Source organism: Clarias gariepinus, chromosome 10, assembly GCF_024256425.1.
Source record: "Clarias gariepinus isolate MV-2021 ecotype Netherlands chromosome 10, CGAR_prim_01v2, whole genome shotgun sequence".
Classification (NCBI taxonomy): domain Eukaryota; kingdom Metazoa; phylum Chordata; class Actinopteri; order Siluriformes; family Clariidae; genus Clarias; species Clarias gariepinus.
The window spans coordinates 25,255,374-25,271,444 of NC_071109.1; the positions used below are offsets into that span (position 1 = coordinate 25,255,374).

The 16,071-nt window shown below is 40.5% G+C and overlaps 3 protein-coding genes across 4 annotated transcripts; 1 reads left to right on the forward strand and 2 right to left on the reverse strand.

Annotated features, from left to right (window-relative positions):
• Positions 1–1,747: 1,747 nt before the first annotated feature.
• hnrnpa0a (heterogeneous nuclear ribonucleoprotein A0a) lies at positions 1,748–5,160 on the reverse strand. Of its 2 annotated transcripts, XM_053505664.1 has the most exons (4): positions 4,264–5,159; positions 2,172–2,260; positions 2,007–2,070; positions 1,748–1,872 (listed from the first exon to the last, which is right to left on the reverse strand). In XM_053505664.1, the coding sequence occupies exons 1-2, from the start codon at positions 5,099–5,101 to the stop codon at positions 2,205–2,207; spliced, it is 894 nt and encodes a 297-aa protein (XP_053361639.1). In that variant the 5' UTR covers positions 5,102–5,159; the 3' UTR covers positions 1,748–1,872; positions 2,007–2,070; positions 2,172–2,204. The 2 variants fall into 2 exon arrangements, with proteins under 2 accessions (XP_053361639.1, XP_053361638.1); XM_053505663.1 differs by having other exon boundaries at positions 2,172–5,160.
• Positions 5,161–5,539: 379 nt separating this feature from the next.
• dpf2l (D4, zinc and double PHD fingers family 2, like) lies at positions 5,540–12,616 on the forward strand. Its single transcript, XM_053505662.1, has 11 exons — positions 5,540–5,968; positions 6,446–6,606; positions 6,702–6,809; positions 6,894–7,090; positions 7,602–7,691; positions 7,784–7,868; positions 7,958–8,089; positions 9,438–9,569; positions 9,721–9,833; positions 9,976–10,057; positions 11,836–12,616. Exons 1-11 carry the CDS (start codon positions 5,937–5,939, stop codon positions 11,916–11,918), a joined length of 1,215 nt encoding a protein of 404 aa, XP_053361637.1. The 5' UTR covers positions 5,540–5,936; the 3' UTR covers positions 11,919–12,616.
• Positions 12,617–13,199: 583 nt separating this feature from the next.
• On the reverse strand, positions 13,200–14,966 carry chrm1a (cholinergic receptor, muscarinic 1a). Its single transcript, XM_053506093.1, has 2 exons — positions 14,142–14,966; positions 13,200–14,020 (listed from the first exon to the last, which is right to left on the reverse strand). Exons 1-2 carry the CDS (start codon positions 14,868–14,870, stop codon positions 13,340–13,342), a joined length of 1,410 nt encoding a protein of 469 aa, XP_053362068.1. The 5' UTR covers positions 14,871–14,966; the 3' UTR covers positions 13,200–13,339.
• Positions 14,967–16,071: the final 1,105 nt, after the last annotated feature.

Consider the following 16,071-nt stretch of genomic DNA (forward strand, 5'->3'; position numbering starts at 1 on the left):
TCGTGGTCAGCATCGTCCAATCAGCGCTGAGAGATCCGTTGCCAGGTAACACACTAACCTGATCCTGGCTTTGTTTAAAATGGAAGGTCTGTAAACTGCAGACTTCCCTCTACCCCACTATATACTGTACACTTACACTTGTGCCACCTACCTAATATTGAGTAGGTCCTCCACTCTTTTGCCACCATAACAGTGATGCACTGTGTTCTTACACCTTTCAATCACAACCAGCATTAACCTTTTCATCAATTTGATCTACAGTAGTTTTGCTATTAAATCGTACTACACTGGCCAGCCTTTCCTCCCCATGTGCATCAATCAATAAACCTTGGCAGCCTATAAGCGCGTCACCAGTTCATTGGTTTTCTTTTCTTGGATCACTTTTGGTATGTCTTGGCACTGCAACCTAACACAGGTTGGTCCTCACACAATCTGCAGTTTTGGAATTGCTTTGACCCAGTCCTCTAGGCATTACAGTTTGGCCCTTGTCAAAGTCATTCAAATCCTTATGCTGCTTCCAACATTAACTAGATTTAGGGGGGGAGGGGACCTACTCAATATTAGGTCATAATGTTATGGTTGATCTGTGTTTACTGTATATTTTTGACTTTTACAGGAGAGTGAGTCAAAATTGATCCATTTTCTGCCTATAGAATTTATTTAAGAAAAGCTACAGGTACACCCTCAGACCACCATCAAAAATAAGCAAATAAAATAATCCCTGCACATCATCTTTTATACAAATCACAAGTGGGTCGTCTATTTCCGCTTGCACTGCAGTTACAAATGAACTGATGTAATATGTTCACACCTACACAGCAGTGACTGGGGAGACAGTAGACTAGAATGGAAAGCACTGATAAGCACTGATTGTATACACACACACACACCCATCTATCATAACAGTAAAAATACTGGGGGGCGAAGTAAATAACACTGATTATCTTCTTATATTTACACCTGTATGATAGGCATTGAGTGTACAGTCAGTTCAGAAAAACGGGCAAGCACAAGGATACGAGAGACTTTACCAAGCATCACACTGCGATGGCTAAAAGGGGGGGGGTTTACACCATGCTAACACCTGTCCACTGTTTAAAGCTTATCCAATGGGCCACATGAACATCAGACCTTAGCCAAACAGCATGGAAAGAAGGTGGCCTGGTATGGTGGATTATTTTTAGATGCCTGGGCATCACATATTGGGTTGATAGATGGCTCCATGATGCGCAATGGGAAGAAGGCATGTTGGCGATTACTGATGTTCTGGGCAATGTTCTGCTGGGACTTTCCAAATCCTGGTTCCTGTCATTCATATGGATGTTACTATGGCCTCTACCAAGGTCTATATCTGAGCATCTGTGCTAACAAGTCTGATCCATGAATACTCCAGCTCACAACTTAAGATCTGAAACCTAAAAGGAACTACCACTAACTCATTTGGTGCCAGATGCCATACCTTGCTAAATCAATTGAGTGTAACAAAAGACATATACAATATTAGGCAGATTATTTTATTATAGCTGATCAAGGCATGTAATCTCAATTTTATATATAAATATTGCTTAATGGCCATGTACAACCTTTTCATAGCAAAACGAAACATTTAAAAGTGCGCAATGCATTGGATTACTTTTGTAATGTAGGGGATAGCAGCTTAGCATTTGTGCTCACATTCAAGTAAATAAAACTGATTCAGACATTTCGATAAAATCTTTTATTATCTAAACAAAAGCACATTTTTCAAAACACATTTTAATCCCCACTGAAAGTCCATCAACGCTGAAATTTTAAACTAGTCAGACATAGGAGTCCTGTGCGCATGTCCAACATCATAGTTCACAGTCCTTCACCTTCATAGCAGCAACTGTCCTGTCAAAATACAAAAACAATATTTGAACGTTAGATTCTTCAATGCAAAAGATCAGCCTCAGTTCATGTGCAGAGTGTTATTCCTGAATTTCTTGATCTTCCAGTACAGGTTTCAGATCCAGACGTGAACTTACCACTGCTGCTTTAGCCTACAGCTTCCTGTGTGTGGGTGGGGGCAACTGCCTTCCAAAGACTGACCTTTATGAATAATGAGAAAAAAGCAGGAGGAAAAGTTAAATCAATCTATACAGACTTGGTTGAATAATGATAATTGGACATTTGAGATACATGGTACTCACTTGAAAACTTTCCAGCATCCACTTTTCAGAGTTTCAACCTGCTGGTCTCAAAACTGAGGAATTACCAAACCCCATCAGTTTTGTCATTTCTGCAGAAGGGGAAAAAGAAAGATGTTACTACATTAGCCTGTGAAAATAGCTTCTTAAATAAACTGCCCAACCCATTCAGTGATGAATCACCACCATCCCTTCAGGGCATTATAACTGCCATTAAGGCATGGCAGGTATAATGCGATCTTAGTTACTTGTTCACCCACACACTTCAACAGGCCAGACCAGGACTTGTTAGAAATGCTTAAAAAGCAATGAAGCCTTTACTGCTAAAGTGTAACAAATATCCAAGTCCTCACAGAATACCATAAAATGTATAGGAACACACACAAGCATAACACCGAGATGATGAGGGAAGGGGAATTGATAAAGATGTAGTGTAAATAACTGAAGCCACAAACCTTGCTTAATAATGCTGATCTCCTTGCATTTGGTGTCATTAATATCTGGAACTAAGGAGCTAAGCCCCACACTCCGGTATGGCCTTAAACTGAAAATTGCCTAAAAATGTTGGATCAAGACAAACTAGAGACGAGTATAACCACAGCGTCACACAGAACCAGACAATATTCTAATTACCACCTCGATCATTCACATGATTAAGTTAATTCTGAGTACTATAGAAATGTTGCAAGTTAAATTGCATGCACGCTCGATCAACTAAAAAAATATTCCGATGTAAAGAGGTCAGTCATTCCAGGTGGATCCATACGATGTGATGTCTTATGTATAAAGTATTTCTACAAACCTGAAACCTGGCGTGAATATCCTATGGGCTTTCAGCTGGGTTTCTACAGCTCTGGCGTACTTCTGGAGAATCCAATGATGTAGTAGTGGACACAGCTAAGGTATAGATCCGCCTTATATGATGACTAAAAGTACTGGAACAAAGCTCTAAACATATTTTACAGTAAAGACAACATATCCTTATTTAAAAGTTGGGGACATTTTACATTCCCCACTCATCTGTGTAGATATGGTCAGAGTGCAAAGAAACTTTGGGCTTGTGACCATGTAATGGAAGCACTAGGAGTTGCTGAGATGCGAGCTAAACTCACTGGTTTAGTCTACCAGCTTACAGAAAAGCTCATCTAGTGAAAGACATAATAGCTAATTGGGTAAGAACTTTTTTTTTTATTCATAGAAATACATACAGCGTGCTTGGAACTGGAATAAACAATATTTAATAGCTTTAAGCAGTGATACAATGAGACATCATTTAAAGGAAGTCGACTTAATTATTTTACTCGAACAGGGAATAAACTAGACCAAAAGCTAAGAAACAAGTTCACTGTTAACATCTAGGACAATGTTCATAATAACCACTGAACTATTTAACATGGTGTTGATTGGAAGCTGCGCGTCTGTGTGCGATGAGCGGCCATAGGACACGTGACCTCTCAGGCGGGAGTCGCACCCAGCCTGCTTTAATCTGTTACTGAGCAACAAGCCTCGTTAAAACGACACTTAACATGGCTAGTTGATCGGAAAATGTCCCATGTTTAACACTTTTAGTTGTAAAAAAGAAATACACAACATACAATACATGTACTAAAAAGAAGAAGAAAAAAAAACAGGCTAACAAAGCAAGTGTACTAATCTTAACTTAATTCAAAAGACAAAAATATCTCGGTTAAAAAAAAATAAAAAATAGTTTTACGACAGGTAAGTCTAAACCCTGCCACCATTTGTAGAGTCCTAAAATAAGGATCCGGAGTAAGAGTCCTATGTCTTGGTGAAATTCCGCCTAGTGCCTTAGGGAGGAGGATACGGTGATAAGATGGAGGTCTTAACTTGATCACTGTGTTGTAATTGTAAACGCCGTGTCTCCCTACACATTCAGCTAGGCCGGATTAGAGCGAAGTTTCTTGTGTAAGGATGTGCTAAATTCACTCGAGTCCTGGGGTGAGGAGGAACTTTACGCTATTTATAAAACCCACTCTTTAATACGGGCCTCCGTAACCCCCCCTGCCGCCGTAACCACCACCACCGCCGCCGCCACCGCGGGAGTAAGGAGCGCTGTTTCTGCCCGAGTAATTACCTTTCATGGGACCGTAGCCCGAGGCCTGCTGGCCGTAGCCGCTGCCAAAGTCATTGTAGCCGTTGCCACCGCCGTAGCCTCCCATTTGGTCCCCGTAGCCGCCCCCGTAGCCACCCCCATACCCGCCGCTGTAGCCACCTCCGTAGCCGCCGCCATACCCGCCGTCGTTTCCTCCGCCGTAGCCGCCGCCATAGTTGCCTCCATAGCCACCGCCTCTTCCGCCGCCGTAGCCATTTTGAGGTCTTCCCATGCCGCGTCCTCCTCGTCCTCCGCGTGCGCCACCGCCACGACCCCCGGCGCTCTGCATCTCCTGCTTGGTCAGGGCTTTCTTCACCTCCACTTTGTGGCCGTTGATGTTGTGAAATTTGAGCACAACAGCCTTATCGGCCGAGTCGTTGTCCTCGAAGTACACGAAGCCGAAGCCACGCTTCTTGCCGGTCTCTTTGTCCGTGATCACCTCGGCTTTCTCGACGGCACCGAACTGCGTAAAGCAGTCGACGAGATGCTGGTCCTCGATGTCGTCTTTAAGACCACCGACAAAGATTTTCTTGACCTTTGCGAGCGCTTCTGGCTTTCCCGCGTCTTCCCGAGCCACTGCTCTTTTCAGCTCCACGTTGTTGCCGTCCAGCACATGAGGCCTAGCGGCCATGGCGGCATCCGCTTCCTCTGGCATGGAGTAGGTCACAAAACCGAAACAGCGGGAGCGCTTTAGTTGCTGGTTTTGCACCACGACGCAGTCGGTCAAAGTTCCGAACTGCTCGAAATGCTTGCGGAGGCCTTCATCGGTGGTCTGGACATTCAGTCCACCAACAAAAAGCTTACAAAGCTGGTTCTCCATTTCCACTGAGCTTCTTGCTGTTCGTGAGCAGAGGATGTAAAATGGCGGCTGGAGCTCGGAATAAATGTCGGCGCCTGTTTGGGTGGAGCCATCAGTGGTGACGTAACGCGTTGCGCTGAACCTCCCCCCAATTCATCCCAGATTTATATTCGAAACAGAAACGCTACTATGTTCATATAGTATTTATAAATCCCGAGAAATCTAAATACAAATTTATTATTTTATCTAAAAAAAAGTGAACAAAAAAAACAAACACACCTAAAAGGCGATTGATTATAAAATAGCAGTTTTGAATGCGCGTGGCCAGGTTTAACAAGATGGCGTACGCGCGTGCACGCCATGCTGCTTTCCTGCCCGTCGCCATAACTACATCTTCTGAACAAAAGCGCGACATCTTATTGCTGTATTTAAAGCGTTAAACGAAGACCGTGAGGTGTTTAACTGCACTGCCACAAACAAGTGAAGTTTATAACAGTTGCAATGATGTGAATTCAGATCTTAAAGAATAAAGACTACGCAAAGATCAGGCGCGATTTTTTCATTACCCCTATCATAAATGTGAATGAAAGAACGCCTCTTAGAATATCAAAGCATCTTAGTTTTGATTGCAAAATAATCAAATGAGTCTGTTTTATTTGATTGTGTGTGTAAAGAGAATTCAGTAAAACGCTGCTTCTATAAGAAGCAGCTGGTTGGGTAGTGGGGGTTTTGTCTGAAGACAAAGGGGCAGAAATCAGCGTGATTGCCCCGAGCACGGTTTCGTGGTGGTGCGAACATCTGGCAGTATTCATGCAGTGCGCATGCGCAGTGCACATTACGACCATTACATCAAAAAATGGCGGCGGCCGTTGAGAATGTTGTTAAAGTGTGAGTTGATTTACAGATTTTTTTTTCCACATTAAAACGAATATTCACTGGTTATCTGTATCTCAGAACTAAACGAGTTTACTCTCCAGTAATCAGAACGAAGTTATGTGTTAGTGAAAGAGAATCTAGTTAACTCAGTTTTCCGATTTAAAGCAGCAGCTTGCTAACCGTTTCCATTCATTGTTTTCCAAGGGGAAATATTAGCCTATTAGCTGTGTAGTTACTAACCATTGTTAGTGTACTTACTGTATTTAACCATTATGAGTTAAAAACACGTTTTATTCGCTGCATGGAGTTCTATCTTTTATAGTTGGTTTGTGTTGAACGCTTTCTTGCTGTAGCTATTGTTTGTTAGTGGTGTGTTTAAATAAATAATCAGCTAATTGGCGCCAAACTGCGACATACTAGTGCTTATTTCATGCTCTTTCCTCTTTTTGTCTTGCAATTTCCAAATTTTGTTGTTTTTTTGTGCGTTAGGATGGGGGAGCAGTATTACAAAGATGCCATGGAGCAGTGCCACAGCTACAATGCCCGGCTCTGTGCAGAGAGAAGCATCCTCATGCCCTTTCTTGACTCTCAGACTGGAGTGGCTCAGAGCAACTGCTACATCTGGATGGAGAAAAGGCACAGAAGTGCAGGTCTGATACGCTTTTACATTATTTACCCACATACTCCACCATATTGATGACCGTCTCTCACTCATTTTCTAATTTCGTTCTTTTCCTGTTACAAGGTGTAGCACCGGGGCAGCTTTACACATACCCTGCTCGCCGCTGGAGAAAGAAGCGAAGGGCGCATCCACCAGAGGACCCAGCTTTGGTTTTCCCCCCATTCAAAGCAGGTAATCCATCGTAGAATTGTATCTTATTGAAAAATTTACAAACACAACTCTCTTCCACTAACATTTATACTTTCTGTCATGAAGCTGAGATTGAATTGGGGTTGAAAAAAGATGGGATAGGACCCTTGGATGGAAGCAGCCTGGAGGCTTTGCTAAAAGGCGAACCCGTAGATAAGCGGACCGCGCCAGAGCTCAGGGGTCCAGAGGAAGACCAGAGTCTGGCAGACATCACAGGCTCCGCCGGGGCCAGTAGCCACAGTGGATCCACGCGTGTGAGAAAGGTATCTATTTGATGTGACATTCAACATCAAGCTAAGTTTGGATCAGGCAACCACTTATTCACTATTGAAGGTGAACAAGTGAATGTGGACATTAATTTCAGTCTATACTATGTGTTTTAAGTGATTTGCTCTCTGGACCAGTATACATATCACTTTACTTCTTATATTAAGTTTCAGATTGATGGGGGGGAGGGTACTGTATGTTGTCAAGTTTTCTTCTTCCAATGACTAGATTTATTTTGGAATAGCTTCTTATGAAAACAAGCAGATTTAACTGACTGTACTGATAACAATAAATGCATTAAGTTAATCAGCATTAAAATGGATAGATTATTTACACAACTGAAACATTTAAATTGTTTCATATCACTTTCACACAAACCAGATTACAATCAATACCGGGTGTGGTTATAACTAATCAAGGGGTAGTGTGAAAAACACCCAAAGACTGTTTCAGAGTAATTTAGATTGTTTTATGCTAAAGTTTGTTTGTTTTAATTTGTCTTTTCAGAGAATCCTGGAACCAGAAGACTACTTGGATGACCTGGACGATGAAGATTTTGAGGAGGAGACTCCAAAAAGACGGAAAGGGAAATCTAAGGTAGCTGACACCAGACACAATGCAACCTGATTACAATTGACTGATAGAACAAATCTTTCAGAAACAACGAGATGTTTTTCTGTGCTTGTTAGGGTCGTGGAGTTGGAAATGGGAAGAAAAAAAGTGAAGCGGCTGCAGCAGCTTTGGAAGATCGTGACAAACCATACGCCTGTGATAGTAAGGGTTTTTCTTCTTTCCCCTCTGGTATACTATACGGTTTGTGCATGCTAAGCCAGATTTTTTAACATGTATGCCTGTGTGTCTAGTCTGTGGAAAACGCTATAAGAATAGACCAGGTCTGAGTTACCACTACACCCATTCTCACCTGGCTGAAGAAGAAGGAGAAGACAAAGAAGAAGCTGAGATTCACACTCCTGCACCACAGGAGGAAACCAAGAGTAAGTCAATTGGCCTCTTTGTCATGCATGTCCATTAATTAAGTCTACTCATACCAGCAGGAGTAAAAATTCCTTATTGAATCTTCCAGTTTTCATTTCTGTTTTACTCGAGTCTAGTATTAAAATAAAGTGTACTATAGTATGAGGGGTGTTCAAGTCAACCAGGACTTGTGATAAAATTTCTTGTGTTCAAAGTTGTAAAACCGATTTACATTTACAGAAGACAGTATAGTGATGAGACTCTTAGCTGCAATAAAAATTTAAATTGATCAAATATTCATATATAAAAAAGGACATACATCTGTGAATGACTATCCTGGGTGAGGCAGCTCAGAGCTCACTGCAGTCGTTCTCTTGAGTGATCCTTAAAAGTCAACAGATAACTTGTCACCAACTTGTGGAAGAGAAGGCATGTATGTCTGTGGAAGCTGTGCACACAATCATTCACAACATTACAGGAACTCAGCTTGGAGTCATTGCCACATTCTCTGTATAGTCCTGCTCTTGCTCCAATTGATTTTCTACATTTTTGGGCCATTAAAGGAGTTTTTGGGAGGCCAGTGTTTCAGACAGGAAGGAGGCAGACTGATCATGGCTCTGGCGTGCTGAGAAAACTTTTTATTTTGATTGTATCCAAGCACTAATGAAACTTTAGGATAAGTGCATTAGTGAAGCAGTGAATTATATCAATGGAATTTTAACTCTTGTGTATTCTGTACAATCAACAAATGCAGGGTTGACGTGAACACCCTTGGTACATTGGGTTGAACTAATCAATAACTCAGGAGCTTGGAACAAGCAGCTTTCAAGAATGACTGATGGTCTTTTTCTGACTTGGGGACAGAGGCATATGGAACTGAGCACAGTAATGCCTGAGCACAGTGAAGTTCAGAAGGAAAAAAAACCAGCGGTGTAACACTCCGGCTGCTTGCAGAATAACTGCATTTAAATATAAAAAATTAAATAAATTTCTTGTAACACAGCAGCAGTAGCTGAGTGTTCAAGGCATTGGAATGGCTTGAGTTTAAATCCCAGCAGGACTCGACTGTATCCTGTCTCAAATGTCACCCAAGGAAATGTTTCCAGCATTGGCCAAATTTTAGACTTTTCGTTTGGATGCAAAGAACCATTTACTACCTAATCATACATTCTTAATTTTGTCTGCATTAATGCATTTAATTAGCCAACTAATGCATTATTTTATTATGTTCTCTACCACTTTTAAGTCTAGTCAGTTTCTAGGCAAATATAACATAGATCTGGTGAGCACATTGGAGCTATTTACTCATGATTGCTCATGAAGACATTTTTATTTATTTTTTTAAACCAGTGTCCTCTTTGTCCTTAGCTCCCAAGAAAGGTCCTAATGGCTTGGCACCGCCGAATGATTACTGTGATTTCTGCCTGGGTGACTCTAACATGAACCAGAAGACAGGCCAGTCCGAGGAGCTGGTGTCCTGCTCTGACTGTGGACGTTCAGGTATGGCACGTGCCCTTCAGACAACTATGTCACTTATTTCAGCACAAAGACTGTCTGCTATGCCTAGGTTGTTGGTTAGGTCCATTTCTGGTCTTTTGTAGCTTGTAATATATTTGACTTTGAGGTTTCCCCCCCCCCCCTCTTTTCTCAGGCCATCCTTCTTGCCTGCAGTTCACAGCAGTGATGATGGCAGCCGTGAAAACATATCGCTGGCAGTGCATTGAATGCAAGTGCTGCAATGTTTGTGGCACCTCCGAGAACGATGTGAGTTCAGTAACCTCCTCAGACACCCTCATGTCTCACACTAGCATGTCTTGCATTCAGATGGTAACGTAGTGCAATAGGTCTGTTTGCACACGTTAATGTGCACAGCTGACTGTATCCTCTTCTGATTGTTCTAATTCAGGACCAGCTCTTATTCTGTGATGACTGCGATAGAGGATATCATATGTACTGCCTCACTCCTCCAATGTCCGACCCACCAGAAGGTAAATCACTTTAGACACTCTTCATTCGTTCATTTATTTGCTTGTTTTTAAAATAGATTGTTTGTTCTCTGTGTTTGCTTTCTGTATTTTATTTAGTTTTAAGGTTTATCACGGAAGATAAGTTAATAATAATTAGATAATATAAAAAAGAAAGGAAGGAAGCACAATTTAGTCTGAATACAATATACAATATTCACAAACAAACATGCATTATGGAAACTGGGTATAGAATTGTATTTATTTATTGCTTGACAAAAAAAAGCTTCAATTTGGTGTCAAGCCACTTGGTGTCACTAACTGTCGGACTAACGTCAGCATTTTTCTTTCCCTTCATCAATATGAAAATATAATAAATTCTGCTTCTGCTTACACATTTGTCTGTATATTATTATATCTGTATATGTCTTGTTTTAAATTAGGTGGTACATATATTTTTGTTTACATTTACTCGTAGGTATTTGGCAGATGCTCTTATCCAAAGCGACTTACAAAAGTGCTTTGCGTTATCGGATATATCCTTACACTGGGTTACTAGGTTATTAACCAAGGACCTTCAGTCAAATGCTGTTGGGAAGTTATTTTTTCTTAGCGGGGATTAGTCTAAGTACTAAAGAAACAGATGCATCTTAAAACGTTGTTTAAAGATTGCCAAAGACTCAGCTGTACAGACATCTAGATAAAGTTTATTCCACCACCTAGGTGCCAGAACAGAAAAGAATCTACATGCACGTTTAAATTTAAGAGACATTATTATTAGCCATTATTGTGGCTGTGCTTAGTAGTTACTTGTGCTTTAAAAAAAAAAAATAATAAGTTAATGAAAAGTCAGCAGTATTGTGAAAAAGTTATTCTTTTGTTTTAAAGTTTTGCTTTGTGATTTTTCTAATTCCCAACCATACCTGTTGTAAAAGAGGTGTAAAATTCCAGCATGAGTATAAATGGCTTAAAACATTTTAATGCTAGACATCTACAGAAATATGTACCTTTATTTACATTAATTTAATGTACAATTCCTGTCTGGAAATAATCCAGCTATGTAATATAAAAACAGAGAGATTTATTAAAGATACAGAAAATATTGTACATAGGACAGTGACGCTTCAGCCCTTTTAAAGTAGGCCTCACTCACTTCTAGCATTCTTCAACTGTTTAAAACACTTTGAAAAATCAGCTGCCTCATCATATTTCTCTGAATCTCATCGAAGGTCTAAAATTTCTTTACTTTTAAAGCTGATTTTAGTTTAGGGCACCACATCTGAGCTGTAGGAGGCTGAGTCACCCGAGTGATTGGATGCACATGTTGCATTGTCGTAGAAAGCCTTCTAAAACATCCAAAGAGATTCCAGGGGGCAATGTAAAATTTGATGCAGATTTGTTGATATTCGCTTAGACGGCCACACAGTACACATGCTCACTCAATGCCATCTAGCCCAATTGATGAGTACAGTGACCTTGTCATTGTGCACACATACTGTATGCATTCCAGTCCACTCCCCTTGACTGACCGGTTTTATTTGATATCGTGCAAAGCGTTCTCATTATATTTAAAATGGCAGAATACTTTCTGGACAGGCCTTATCTGTTGCATTTTACTAACACAAAAACTAGTCAGATTATTTTCACATGTTTGTCTCTTAATGATTATTCTCATGATGGCGCAAAACTCAATCTATAATGTTAATTTGCTGAATTATTTCCAGGTGGTACCACCTAATTGTAGTTAGTGTTAAGATCGGATCGTCATTAACAGGTATTTCACATTTCTCTTGCACACACAGGAAGCTGGAGTTGTCGTTTATGTCTGGATCTTCTGAAGGACAAGGCTTCTATCTACCAGAGCCAGAATCCTACAGTAGAGTAATCACATCAGCAGGACTGCTCATGAGACAACATATGATGATCACACACTCCCTTTGATGCAGCTCATTCGCACCAACTAAAAATCCGTTTTACACTACATGATTTAGAGTTTGATGTCTTCACATCATCTTATCTAGCCTGATATGGCCCAGCTGAGAAGCGGAGAAGATAGAGCAGGAAGGAGACTTTTATTTGGCAGCACATGTGCTTCACTCCATGCCACGGTTGCAGCATTATAATCTAACTCATTACTACATATATTAAGTGTTTTTAAATGAGTTTTCAAACTAAGGAAAGTAAAGAAAGTGTTTATTTCCTTAAATATTTCTCACTAATGGATATGAAGAGATGGTTCATTTTATATATGTTGCCAGATTGTTGTTTTTGTTGTATTTTCCTTGCTTGTTTACAGTGCATGTCAGAAAGAAAAAAAAATCACACGGCCTTATTCTGACAAGATTATGGTGTATTTTAGTATCTATATGTATCAGAAGTACACTTTTATTGTTGTTGAGTTTTTTTTTCCTTGCAGGAATTAATGGTGCCAAGGTCCCCATTCTCAAACATTTTTCTTCCGTTCATTTAAGTATTTGACAAACTGTGGAGTTTTGTGTCTGTTAGTATTTGGTAATGAATGTGATGCTGTCTGATGTCCCTTTTATATTGCCCTTTCTTCAATAAACATACATGTAACACAAATGTTCATGGTTTTAACTTCTTTTCAATGTGGCTTAGCCTTTATTCAATGTTCATAGTTCAAGCCATTCTTACCTTAAGCTAGAGTAAAACCGAAGTAAAATATTAATTGCTCAAGAAATTCACAGCTTCATGCTTAAAAAAAAATCAAAATTTTATATAAAGTGTTTTTAATACTCTCAATTTTGTCCTACAGTCCTGAACACTGATCCATCATCATGATTGTGAACATGTCAAGTTTTTTTGTTAGGATACTAAGTGTGGATATCAGTTGCCTTTTGAATAAAAGTCTTTTTTGTGATTAGCGTACCTCCTTAAAACCAGGTAAGAAAATAATAACTGAAAAAGCATTAGGTAAAATGTGTGTTTGTGAATTGCAAAGTCCTTGTACGTTGATGGAATGGAATCTGTAGGTTTGAACATCAATATAAAACTAAAAAAATGGCATGTGCATACAAAAATCTAATACAAATTACTCAGTGTGTAAGAAGTATATTAACTATTATTATTATTATTATTATTATTATTATGCCTATATTGCCTAAGGAAATAGACATTAGAATTACAAACGAAAGTAACTTCCTTTTCAAACAGCGTGGATGTCTCATGTGCCGAATTCCCCTGTGCTTGCATCTCATTAGTTCCCCTCTCTGAGGGAAAAGAAACGAAAACAAGGAAGTGCAATTTAAAAATGAGAGCCACACACCACAGTCTCCAGTGAGTTGACTAGCTCTCCTGTGAAAAAGTCCTATGAAAAAATCGGTTCCCCTTCCTCTGCTCCCTCCACCTGCAGAGCAACAGAGCCTTGAAGGTGACTTGAAAGTGCTTGTTGCAGAATGCGTAGCAAATTGGGTTCACCGTGCTGTTGACGTAGCAAAGCCAGTACCCCAACTGCCAGAGGCTCTCAGGAACACAGTGTGCACAGAAGGTGGACACCAGCACCATGATGTTGTAGGGTGTCCACGTCACGATGAAGGCCATCAAGATGGCGCACAAGGTCCGTGCTGCCTTCTTTTCTCTGATCAGTGACCAGCTGCGTGGCTTGCGGCTCCTCTGCGTTGCTGATGGTGGAGGAGGTGACGGTCCTGTAGCTCCAGAGGTCCCTTGTCTAAGAGATTGTTGACTGTCTGATTGCCATTCCGCCAACTGGGTATCATAAGGATCGGCATCACAATTATTCAATGAGTCCAGCCTGTTATTGAGCTGAGCAGCATTTTCCCGCCTGTTCTCACTGCTGAGGCTGTTTACAGTTGGTGATGGAGCCCCAGTGTAACGTATCCTATTTTTCTTCCACCATGCTGCTGTGCACTGGGTGAAGGAGGGACATGGTGTCCCAGGTTCTGGCTGGATGTTTATCTGAAGCCTAACGTCTTCAGTGTCACTTCCATAGCTGCTAGTGGACTGCGTCTGATAATGACAGAGAACATGAAAATGAAGTATAATTTTTTTTTTTGATTTAACATGTCCTAAAACCTACATATTGGTCTTTTTTGCTTGATATAACAGAATGTTTAGGCTTGTAACTCACCTGTGATGACTTGTTCGAGTCATCTCCACGGGACGCTATTAACCCAGCAAGTTGCCGTGAACGTCTCTCAGTCTCTTGGTACACACGCCAGTACAGACCCACCATCACACTTACAGGAAAGTAGAAGGCTGCAATGGCTGTCCCAAATGTAATCACAGGCTGAGATAAGAACTGGACCGAGCACTGTTCTTCAGGCACTGTCCTTTCACCTACTATGTGTTGCCAGAATAAAATGGCTGGTGCCCAAAGCAGGAAAGATATCCCCCATGCCAGAGCGATCAACAACGCTGCCCTTCTGGTTGTTCGGCTAACCCGATAGGTCAGAGGTCGCGTGACAGACAAGTAACGGTCGAAGCTAATGGCCAGCAGGTTCATCACGGATGCGTTGCTTGCTACATAATCCACAGCCAGCCACACATCACAGGCCAGATTCCCTAAAGTCCAACGTCCAATCACGATGTAAGTGGTGTAGAGGTTCATGGAGATGGCGCCCAGGATAAGGTCGGCCACAGCCAAGCTCAACAAGAAGTAGTTACTGACCGTCCTGAGGAGAGGGTTGACCTGGAATGCAACAATGACCAGGATGTTGCCAATGATGGTGATGACTGACAGTGGGACTGTGACCACCATTACCATAGCCATTCTCCAGGTGATGGTATAACCACCAAGAGGTACTGCCGTGACATTGGTTGAAACGGATAGAGTAAACGTGGCTGTCGTAACATTCATCACGATGATTTCCTGGAAGACTATCTGGATCTGCTGGTCTTTAAACAGTTTTTAGTTCCATCAGAGCAAATTCGGTTGCATTGCATTTTTGTCGTATAATCATCCTGAAAACGAGTAGATAATCAGTCCCAGACAAAAGCAGTTACTTAAACAGTAAAGTGTTGTTAAAAAGTGTCGCCAAATGGTTAGAAGGTGAAATGGACACAGAAAGTACTTTTACCATCAGTCTTATCTAATCACCAAGTAGTGTACTTAATGATTAAATACTTCTAGTCACTTAATGTGGTGTACTATTGCAGACCTGTATTACTGTATGCACAGCAATATTGTCGTTACGGCTTGGTTTCTACATTCTATAAATGCATATTACTTTAGCAGTTTATTTCATATATATGTTCAAACATGTATTGTTCCCAAATCCACACATCTACTGCTATGCTATTATTAATTATTATTAATTATTATTAATTGCATGAAAATACCCCAAACTATATCCTTTGTAGCAAATATATTTTAAATATATATCATTGCGTTCATCAGTCGGAACTGGTACTGCTATAGAATTTCACTCCTACTGTATATATATATCCTTAATTGCATTTAAAATCTCGCCTAAATTTTTTAAATAAAACTATAAATGCCAGTTAATTTCCCTACGTTTTACCATATATAATGTCAATGTTTAAAACAAACCTGAAGGATACAAAGGACAAAAGACTCCAAACGCTCCTACCTCTTGTCCCACGGATATGGATCCTACTCCAGAAATGACCAGCTAATCCTTTCGAAGCATGCTTCGTCATTAACAGTCATCATTTAGAAACGCCAGTAACTTGCTCCACCCTTTATAGCAAACTAGAAAGTTCAAATAAAACAGCAGAGAACAAACAGGGTCAACACGGACCATGCTTTTGTACCTGCATTTGTCAATCTGTGATTGCAAGATCTGAGAAGGCAAAACATTCAGTATGTACAAGTATTTTGTCTACTGTAGTAAAGCTAGAAAAGGAACCACAAAGAACTTATTCATTAAAAGTAACTGAAACAGATAGGTAGGGTATGTTGTTAATTATTACTTTTTATTAAACTTGGTTGCAATAAATCTGAGGTCTATCCCAGGAACAATGGGCATGATGCATAGAAATAAATGTGCTGGGGAATTAAATTATTAAGTATAATAATCCAAGTCAACCTACTGATG

What these genes read in the sequence shown, in the direction of transcription:
- dpf2l (XM_053505662.1), top strand. Translation starts at nt 5,937, where the DNA reads ATGGCGGCGGCCGTTGAGAATGTTGTTAAAGT. An exon ending in GAAAAGGCACAGAAGTGCAG is followed by an intron (nt 6,607 to 6,701) that starts GTCTGATACGCT and finishes TCCTGTTACAAG; the next exon opens with GTGTAGCACCGGGGCAGCTT. An exon ending in ACCACAGGAGGAAACCAAGA is followed by an intron (nt 8,090 to 9,437) that starts GTAAGTCAATTG and finishes CTTTGTCCTTAG; the next exon opens with CTCCCAAGAAAGGTCCTAAT.
- chrm1a (XM_053506093.1), bottom strand. Translation starts at nt 14,870, where the DNA reads ATGAATGTTACGACAGCCACGTTTACTCTATCCGTTTCAACCAATGTC. An exon ending in ACTCGAACAAGTCATCACAG is followed by an intron (nt 14,021 to 14,141) that starts GTGAGTTACAAG and finishes TGTCATTATCAG; the next exon opens with ACGCAGTCCACTAGCAGCTA.
- hnrnpa0a (XM_053505663.1), bottom strand. Translation starts at nt 5,101, where the DNA reads ATGGAGAACCAGCTTTGTAAGCTTTTTGTTGGTGGACTGAATGTCCAG.